Below are 10,193 nucleotides of genomic sequence, written 5' to 3'. Positions count from 1 at the left end.
CCTTTGCCTTTGTATTCTAATTGGAACACTATTTGGTTTTCTGCCTGAGTCAGCGATTCCCCAAAAAGCTATTGTTTTCTATCTCAAATAAATGCTTGTTGCCTCTCACTTCAAAAAATCTTCTATTTTTTTGGTTAACCATTTGAACGATCTGGTCCGGACACAGTTGGGTTCATTTCTCACACAGTAGTCCCCTCTCTCCTGGCAAACTTCTTATATTTACCCAGAAATGAGGAGTTAAGTATCAGCTCCTATGAGCTCTACCTGATACAAGTAGTTCCTGAAGGTAAACATAAAGAACATGTGAACGGTAAACATAAAGGCACTTCCCATGACATTGTGCAATTTTTTTATTTTTATTTTTTGGTCAATCTCACCCGAGGATATTTACCCATTAATTTTTAGAGTGGAAGGAACGGAGGGCGGGAGAGCGGGGAAGAGACACATCCATTGGTTGCCTCCCACACATGCCCCAAAGGCCCAGGATAGACCCTGTAACCAGGTACATGCTCTTGACCAGGAATGGAATTCTTGACCCTTTGGTGCAGTGTGGCCCCCATACTCTAACCACTGAGCGCCACCAGCATGTTAGCATCTGCTAAACTGGCTTGCCACACTTAGATTCGGCCCATACGAGCCCAGAATAGACTCAGGCAGTTTATTATTTACACAGACAGCCACAGAAAGATCAGCATGGTATCAGCTCCCTGTGTACCTAGCTAGTCCCACAGGTGGACACCAAACAGGAGGGCTAGATGACAGGTCGTTGTGTTGTTGAGAAGCAAGGCGGGGTCAGCACTTGCAGGAGCCTGAGAGTGAGCGCCCTCTTAAACTTTAAATTTTACAGTTGCCCAAGGGGCAGAATAGGGGTAGTGGGTAGTCGCAAAGCAGCAAGTTCTGTGTTCAACGGGAACTAGGGAGACGAGCAATGACTTGTGTCTGACTCCTCCAAGTGGGCCAGGGGATTGCAAACCTCGACTCGCTGGCAATTCCACCCATTTTCCATCGTCCTCCCCAATGGACTTTGGGGTAGGAGGAGGTAGCGGAGCCAATACAGAGAAAGAGGGGATGAGCGTTTGCAGAGCCGGAGCTGGGGTCCGGGAAAGAGGGGAGAGCCGCGACGGAGGATGGGCGTCGGTGGGTTGGGAGCCGCCGGGAGGCGGGAGGCGGCGCCGCGCTCGCATTGGCCCAGCGCGCGCCCCTCCTCGCGGGGGCCGGGCGCGCGGGGAAAGAAGCGCTGACTGCGGGGGGAGGCGGCGGCGACCCTGGCACCGAGGAAGCATGGCCCAGTATTCGCGGTTGCGGAGCTGCCTGGCGCTGATTCGCCTCCGAAACCCGCCGCTCAACCCAATCAGGTAACGGGCTCGGGTCGCCTCCAGAGTGGGCTCGGCGAGGCTGGACTCGCCGGCCTGCGGTGCGGGCTCTGCCTCGCCCCGGCTGATCCGAGAAAGACCCAAATGGAACGCGGCCGTATGCCAGGGCCTTGTACATAGGTTGCCTTGGTTAATCTTCGCAGAGAACTCCCGTTCCCATTTCACTGGGAAGGAAAGGAAGGAAACCGAGGCTGAGAGGCAGGCAGATGGCTACGGAGTAGGGGAGCTGGACCGGAACGCGTCTGCCTATGCCAACTTCGTGCTGAGCGCTCCTCCTTGCCTGCAACTTTGACTCCGCAGGCCTGCTTTCTATTCCAAAGGTCTTCGTGCAAAGCTGGCTGGACCTTGATCCCTCACTTTCCAATCTCCAGTCGAGGCCACCCACTAAAAGCGTTAGGAATCCGACAGTGTGGCTTCACCTCATACAAAAATAAATAAAGGCCCCTATGAATGCCAACGCAGTGAGGAAAGGAGAGTTGCGCCCTGGCCCAGAAATGCACATTTCTCCCGGTAGGTTCTAAACCTCCAGTCCTTAGTCTTTAGCAGAAGACGCATGTCAGCGTAAGCCTAAGTAGCATTTTCTGAAAAACTGTGCACTTTATCCTCTTTCATTCCATCACGAGTACCTTTTCAGTTAAACTTTGTCACCCAGATTTGTGCAGTGCTGTCTGCATTACTTTGAAAAGTGAGATTAATGCGCTTTTATGAAAATTAATGAAGTTATTTTATAGGTTTGATTCTTCCATATCTCTGAAAAGAGTATAGTGATCGGCCCTAGGAAAAAAGGCAAAAGACACCCCTCCACAGGGAATAGGATTAGCAGAAGTTATAATTTAAAGGACTCTATAAAGTATAGAGAGAAAGACCTTTGTTTAAATTCTCATCACATGCTGCTGGAGCAAAAAGGGACTGAGATGAGGACACCTGCTAATTTTAACTGAATTTTTATCCTGTCATCAGATTTGATTTTATCGTTAGTATTAATATTTATTCTTTTTAATATGAATAATTGCATCTAATAATACAAAAGAATTGCAGGAGTAAAACCACACAAGGATGACATGTTCACTTACTTGCCATTCTCAGAAGAAAGCAAAATATTCATTATTTTGGTTTTGATGAAGAAACACATCAGCAATATGATTGCATATACGTTTTGGACTTGTCTGTATTCTGATTAGAATTATTAGATATTAGAATTGCCTGCCTCAACCTCTGCTCCGAATGGGAAACCATGCCCATCAGGAATCTGAGGGGGAAAGTTCCACTGTCTAATACCCATAGCTAGAAATATTTTCCTATAACTATTTTTAATGTTTAATATATTTAATCCACTGTCACCCACCTTGCAGGAGAAATGTTAGCGTCTACCTCATAAAGTTGTTGTGACGTTGAAATGTGCCAGAGGTTATAAATTGGCATTTAACAGAGGTTAATTATCATTGTTTCTATTCATCAGAAGCCTGTTACAACCCCTACCAACAGGCCCTGCTGTTCAAGAATCATTTCAACTTCATGGAGATTTCTCCCTCTTGGGAATAAATACTTTCTTGCTTTTTTTCCCCTTTCTATCTGCATCTGAAGTTCTGTTTTAAGTAGAGTATATATTCCGGAATGTTCATCCAGAAAGGTTCCCAATTTTTCTTCTTTTGCTTTGTATTTTTCTTTCCCCTTCCTTCCTTTTCCCCTTCCTATTTCTAATTTTTTTGTGGAAAATCATCTCTTCCTTGCCCACTGAGAGATTCTTATTTTAATATTATTTTGGCCCAAATAGTTTAAATCCTTCTTTGCTAATTTAGCCAGCTGTTTTCTTCAATTCAGATGAATGCCAACCCTCTTTACAAATTAGTCTGATTACTAGGCCTGTCTCCCAACACACTTTTTTTTTTATTACTATAATTCACTCAGTAAGAAACCCCTTGTTTTACATTGCAACCTAAGACATACAAATACAGAACTGCTCACAAAGTTTCATGAAATAAAACTTATCCTTACTTGTCATATAGCTTGATATATTCTATTTTCTCTTCTATTTCTTTGTTTTAAAAAGAGTGCTTGTCACAAGCCACAGACTTCACTTGATGACATTTGGATTTAAAAAGAAAATTCACTAAAAAGACCTCCTATAGTCACAGAAGCTAAAACGTTTTGGTCAGCACGCATGAAAAGTTATCTTTACTCTAGACTCCATTTTTCCATACCTGACAATATTAAGGGGAGAAAATAATTTCTTAATCTCTGGGACCTTGACATTGCTACCAGCCATGGTCTCTTTCACTTGGCTTGACGCTAGTAAAGCTATAGGGGAGAAAATAATTTCTTAATCTCTGGGACCCTGCTTGACATTGCTACCGGCCATGGTCCCTTTCACTTGGGTTTACGCTTGTAAAGCTGTATCTGTTACAGCCATTTTCAGTTTTCTTTTCTCCCCTGAGTTTGATTTTTGCAAAATTGACAAGAATATTAGAAATAAAAGAGCAGGGGCTAAGTGACATGGGAAAAGCCAGCCTCTTCTCAGTGGCACTGATTAAGTTCATTTGGGCTAATTTTGCAGCCATCGTTTACCCAGAAGGAAATACATGCCTTTTGGACTTCTTAATACTATGGATGGTTCAGAATCTGTTTTTCTTAGCAGATTTGGCGTCTAATTAACCATCAAAAGCAAGAGGTTTTGTTAAATGAAAAGTAATTAGGGAATTATCTTATTTTCTTTATTCCCTAAGGTTTTAACTCAGAGTTGCTGGTCTGAACCATCTGGCTTTTTGAGAAATTTATGATTGTTTTTCATTTTGCATTCATATTTTTCACCCTGTATGCTCAAGAACAGACATTTCACCCAGACTACTCAGAATTCCATGGCAGAACAGATTAGACTCTGGTTCTATTATTTTTCCTCGAAGCAATTCCTCACCACTTTTCCTAGGTTCTCCTCCTTCACCATCCCTTGGCACTAATTGATTCCCTGCTTCTTGACATAATTCTTTTCTCTTGGCCTTTGTGACTTTGGGCTTCCTTAGCACTGAGTCACTCTGCGGAGCCTCTCCCACTTCTTAAAAGAGGGTGTATCCAGAAGATCTACTCTCACTTCTCTTTTCTTTCCCGTTGGCAGGCATTTAATCATGGCTTTAACCATCTTCTCTGTTGATGACTCCCTCATCAACTGAAACTTGACAAAATCTACTACATGTCCTTTCTTTCCCTGACCTTGCATTTACCTGCTAAATTAATGTTGAGGATTAGGTTTGACTGTCAGTGACAGAAAACTCAAAGTAGTGGATTAAACAAGAAAAAGTTATTTCTCTCATAGCATTGTCCTGGAATGGTACAGCTGCTCCACAATTGGGGACCCCAATTCTCTTTCTCTTTGCCCTGCCATCTTCAATATATGGTCCCACCTCTTGGTCCATACAGGCTGCTCCTGATCTAACCATCACCTTTTCATTCCTGCCAAGAGTAGGGAGGAAAAAGAAAAAAGTATACCTTGTCCTTTAGGACTTTTCTAGAAAATTGCATATGCCAAATCTGCTTCTATCCCATTGGTCACAACTTAACGCCTTGGGCTAACCTTACTGCATAGCAGGCTGGGAAATGTAGTCTTTATGTCAGGCAGCTATGTTTTCAGCTAAAAACCATATGTTTACTATTGCTTTGAAGAAGGTGGGGAGGTAGGGATATTTAAGGTAACTTGCAGCCCCTGCCACATCTGTTTCTTTTAGAGTATTTCAGTTTTCTTATATTTTGCCACTATGACAAATTGAAACTCCCCTCTGAACTTTCACACACTTTCTTTGTATCTATTACAGCACTCATCTTAGTGTGACATTTTGCTGTGTATATGTTGTTCTCCCTGGGGTGTTACAAACACCTTTCACTGTATCTAGAAGATGTACAATAGTATTTTTAAATTGATTAGTGCTGATTCTAAGTGTTCAGTTATAGCGGAGTGCAGAAAAATGCTATTTTTAAAAGTTCAGTGCTCAATTCACTATAAAAACTAGAGTTTTTATCCATTGTGTATGTGTTTAATTTTTCATTGTTAGGAAATGGAAAATCTCTGAGATGGTAGAAATTTATTTCTGGCTAATGCTTTCATTTATTCTTTCTTTTAGCATAGCTGTCTTCAACGGAATAAAAGAGGGACTACAGAAAGCTATAACAGACCCTACAGTAAAAGCCATTGTGATTTGTGGAGCAGATGGCAACTTCTCTGCAGGTACCAGTACCTAACCCTCTCCTGTTATCTCTGGAATGCAGCCTCAGATTGATACTGCATAAGCTGTCCTTATGCGTAATACCCTAGTGTGGGTAATGGATATGGGAGACTTGAGTGGGAATGAGAAACTGTGGAGAAAGAGACTGTGGAATTACAAGAGAGACCTAGAGAAGAGTTTGACTTTATTCTCTTGTATATTGGATTGGACCTTTGTAAGATATTTAATTGTAGACTTGATAGCTGTAATACCTGTTTGTATATACCTGCTGGTATATACCTACTCTATATATCTTCACCCTATGTGAACTTGAGCAAATTCCTTTAATCTTCTGACTTTCAATTATATTATCGAATTGTACACTTGAAACCTATATAATTTTATTAACCAATGTCACTCCAATAAATTTATTTAAAAAATAAATCAATCTCTCTATTTTTAAATAGTTTATTTTTTAAAAATATATTTTTATTGATTTCAGAGAAGAAGGGAGAGGAGAGGAAGAGAGAGATAGAAATATCAATGATGAGAGAGAATCATGGATCAGCCGCCTCCTGCATGCCCCCTACTGGGGATCGAGCCCGAAACCTGGGCATGTGCCCTTGGCCAGAATCAAATCTGTGCCCCTTCAGTCCGCAGGCCGACACTCTATCCACTGAGCCAAACCAGCTGGGGCATTAATCTCTCTATTTTTAAATTAGGTACAATAATATCTATCTTGATAGGTTTTTGTGAGATTAAGTGAGATAACATATCTGAAAGCCGTTAGTGCAGAGCCTACATGTAGATGTTTAATAAGTGTTAATTTTTATTTCACGCAGTCTTGAAATGAAATTCATTTTTCTTCTGCTAATCACCTATCTTGGTGATCATGACACTTTTCACTGGGTTATTCCCTGAAGATCCAAAAGTGTTGACAAAAAATATGGCAAAAGTATCTGAAATGGTGATTCAGTGATATTTGTGACATCTGTCCTCTTTTCCCAAATGAATATATTATACCCTTTCACATGAATAGGAGTGCATATGTAATCTTACTGTAGCTAGAGGAATTTAACATACTGGTATGTTAATGGTAGCCTGAGAAGAAACATATATTGGAATTATGACAACAGATAAATATAAATATGATACCCATAATAATTATCATTTATCTTGCCTACTATGTACCAGGACTATGTGGGTTATTTACTAATAATGAAAATAGTAGTATTTTTCACTTACTATATTTTAATCCTTAATAAATAATACCTCTATTTATAGCTGAGAATGCTGAACCTGAGAGAGATTAAAATAATATGATAAACATAAACCAGCTATTAAATAGCTTATTCAACTCTTTGAAAACTTATGACGTGGAGAAAAGGATCAGAATTATGGGGAACTTGATATTTCTTTGTCAGTAAGGAAATAAAGGGTGTCCCAAAATTCACGAAAGAAGTAATTTTGATAGAACACACAGGTTTATAATTAAAAATTGTACATTTCTTATTGATTCATAAAGTATACAGTATAGGGTTATGCATGGAAAAGCATATTGGGTCAATGGCCTCCACAGCTTTGCTGGCCCATACGCACTCTTTTGTTGAAATTTTCCATGACAGAGTGCGTATGTGCCAGCAAAGCCATGGAGGCCATTTACCCGATATGCTATTCCATACATAACCCTATACTGTATGTTTTATGAATCAATAAAAAATTTACAATTTTTAATTATAAACTTGTGTTTTCTATCAAAGTTATTTCTTGCGTGAATTTTGGGACACCCTTTATAAGAGCGTGAATGTAGTTCAAGTTTAGGGCAGAAAAATATTCTAGAAAAGCATTAAGAATTGTCAGATTTGACTTAGTGAATTTATATAGAGCAATGTACCCAATAATTGCAAAATAATACATTTTTCTAAAATCTGCAACATTTACAAAAATTGACTAGCTATTGGAACATGAAAGCTAGTCTCAATAAATTTTCACTTAGAATAGGTTCTCTGACAACAATGCAATTAAACTAAGCATCAATAACAAATATATAACTGGAAATTCTCATGTTTAGAAATGAAATTGATCTCTGAGTCAAAGCAGATATCAATAGAATTTAGAAAATATTTTGAACTGAATGATAATGAAAACACAACATATATAACAACAAATACAGCTAAAGCAAAACTTAGCAGAAATTTTATAGCCTTATATAATTCAGGAAAGAAAAAAAGACAAATGTAATGAGCTAAACATCTGTATCAAGGAACTAACAAAACAAGCAATAAAATAGATCCAAATGAAGTAGAAGGAAGGAAATAATAAAGAGGAGAAATTAATGAGATAGCAAACAAATGTGCCGACAGAAGATCAACAATGTCAGAAGTTAGTTGTTTGAAAGACTAATAAAATTGACAAACCTCTGGAGAAGTTGATCAAGAAGAGGCAAAAAAAATGACAGTAAAACAGTGTATATAAGAAATTACCAAAGTGTTATCACTGCAGATACTGTGTAGCCTTTAACAAAGATAATGAAGACATTATGAACAAATAGAAGACTATGTAGCCCACCAGAATTGACTAAGGAAGAAATAGAAAACTCAAATAGGTTGGGGTTAGTGGTTGGGACCTCGGTACTTTTCGTTGATACAGAAAAGATTTTAAGGTCAATGAAAATGAAAGGAAAGTGAAGTGGAGTTAATAGAAGATATACTCCAAACAATTGGCAGGCCAGTCGAGAGAGAGAGAGAGAGAGAGAGAGAGAGAGAGAGAATGAATGGCCGGGCTGCCTAAGCTCACTGGGAAGTCAGAGAAAAGGGGTCCTTGTAGGCAAGTTAAGGGATTAGCCCAGGATGAGATGAGCTGCTGCTGCCCATAGCGCCCCTGGTTGCAAGTCTCATGGGGTCCCCTACAGGTTGGGAGATACATGCCAGTGGGGGAATGACCTGGACATGCTCCTTGGAGGGTGAGTGTGCCTTGGGTCCATTGTCCTGAGCGTATTTATTCAATTATTGCAGGTGGAAATCTTGGGGGAGGTCTCAGGTTCAAGTACAGATATCTGCAAGGCCATTCTTCCATGAAGGCTCTAGGGAAGAATCCTTCCTTGCCTCTCTGGCTCCTTTCGGTTGCTAACAATTCTTGGTTGCCCTTGGCCTGTTTCTGCATCACTCCCCTTTCTACCTCTGTTTTCCTGTGGCCTTCTCCCCTGTGTCCAAATTTTCCTGATCCTAGATAGATCCACCCTAATCCACTATGACCTCATTTGGAAAGACTCTATTTCCCAAAACAGGTCACATTCACTTGTTCGGGAAACATCATTCAACCCAGTACCCTTCCCAACTCATGTTTTGAGGCTACCATAACCTAGATGCCAACACCTGTCAAGGACAATATGAAAAGCAAAATTATAGGCCAATTTAATTCATAAATACAGATATAAAAATCTTAAACAGTATATTATAAAATTGAATCTAACATATATAAAAATGTAATATATCGCTTTTATCCTAGTACTACCAGATTGGTTAGACCTTAGAAAATTAATGTAGTTTCAGCTTATTAAAAAGATTAAAGGAGAAACAATCATGGGTGTTTCAATAGATGCAGAAAAAGCATTTGATAACATTTGACATGCATTACAGATAAAAATTCTTAGTAAACTAGACATAGGAACGATATGTCTTAGGCTAAAATATTCACTTTTAGAAACCTACAGCAAACCTCAAACAAAATGATAACTTGGCAAGTTTCCTTATGAGAAAAGCACAAGGCAAGGCTGGCTGCGATCCCCGTTTGTATTTGATTTGACATTGTGCTCTAGCCCTGGCCAGCCCAGTGAAAAAGAAATAAGAGGTATCAGGATTGGAAAGGAGGAAACAAATTTTATTATCCAGATGATCGATATGATAGTGTTTGTAGAAAAATTAAAGATATCAGAAAATTATTAGTATTAATAAGAGAATTTAGCAATTTTGCTGGGTTTAAAATCAATTGCATTTTTATATGCCAGAGATAGTTAAAGAGTGAAATCACTATACTCTTCTCTGTGCCTTGATTTCTCAACAATTAGGATAATAATAATACTAACCTTGTATAGCAAGTAGAAGAAGGTATAACATTTAAGAATGTGGGCTGTGGTCAAATTGCCTGAGTTCAAATCCTTAGCTGGTTGATTAATGTATAACTCACAAATGTGTATGCATTTTACCCTGAGACTTACCAATTACTAGTTATATGTTTGAACTAGTCCCTTAACCCCTCAAAGCCTTACCTGTATAATGGGGATTGTCATGCTACTCAATGTAGGTGTTAAGAAAATTACACGAGACAACTTAGCACTATGCCTGATGTATTTATCCAATAAATATTAATTGCTGTTATTACATGAAAAACCATTTAAATCTAAAGTCATAGGCATGATAGGCTTGAGATTCAGTTGAAATTCCTCGTTTCTCTAGAAACAAAGAAATCTAAATAATAATGATAATATTAGAAATATGATGAAATATGGTGAGTTAGTGAAAAGGAGCATGATCCCTGAATTGATATTAGATGAGGAGCAGGTAGAAAAATGAAAAAGAAAGACAAATAGGCTGAATATGAAATTAACTTGTATCAAGCTTAATGTTTTCAA

The 10,193-nt window shown here is 39.1% G+C and overlaps 1 protein-coding gene across 2 annotated transcripts in view; it reads left to right on the top strand.

The window, feature by feature from the left end:
• Positions 1 to 1,178: 1,178 nt before the first annotated feature.
• The window catches only part of EHHADH (enoyl-CoA, hydratase/3-hydroxyacyl CoA dehydrogenase), a 40,571-nt gene continuing 31,556 nt past the window's right edge, over positions 1,179 to 10,193 (top strand). The window contains exons 1-2 of one of the 2 annotated variants that reach the window (XM_006773645.1): positions 1,179 to 1,355; positions 5,483 to 5,586. In XM_006773645.1, the coding sequence (XP_006773708.1) occupies positions 1,282 to 1,355; positions 5,483 to 5,586 (178 nt within the window). In that variant the 5' untranslated portion in view covers positions 1,179 to 1,281. Of the gene's footprint in view, positions 1,356 to 5,482; positions 5,587 to 10,193 lie in introns of those variants that run through there. The other variant, XM_015570427.1, reaches the window with a different exon arrangement.

The sequence above is a fragment of the Myotis davidii genome, unplaced genomic scaffold (genome assembly GCF_000327345.1).
Source record: "Myotis davidii unplaced genomic scaffold, ASM32734v1 scaffold27, whole genome shotgun sequence".
In the NCBI taxonomy this organism is placed as follows: domain Eukaryota; kingdom Metazoa; phylum Chordata; class Mammalia; order Chiroptera; family Vespertilionidae; genus Myotis; species Myotis davidii.
Note: the sequence above shows the minus strand (reverse complement) of the source record. Positions and strands in the feature narration are given on the sequence as shown.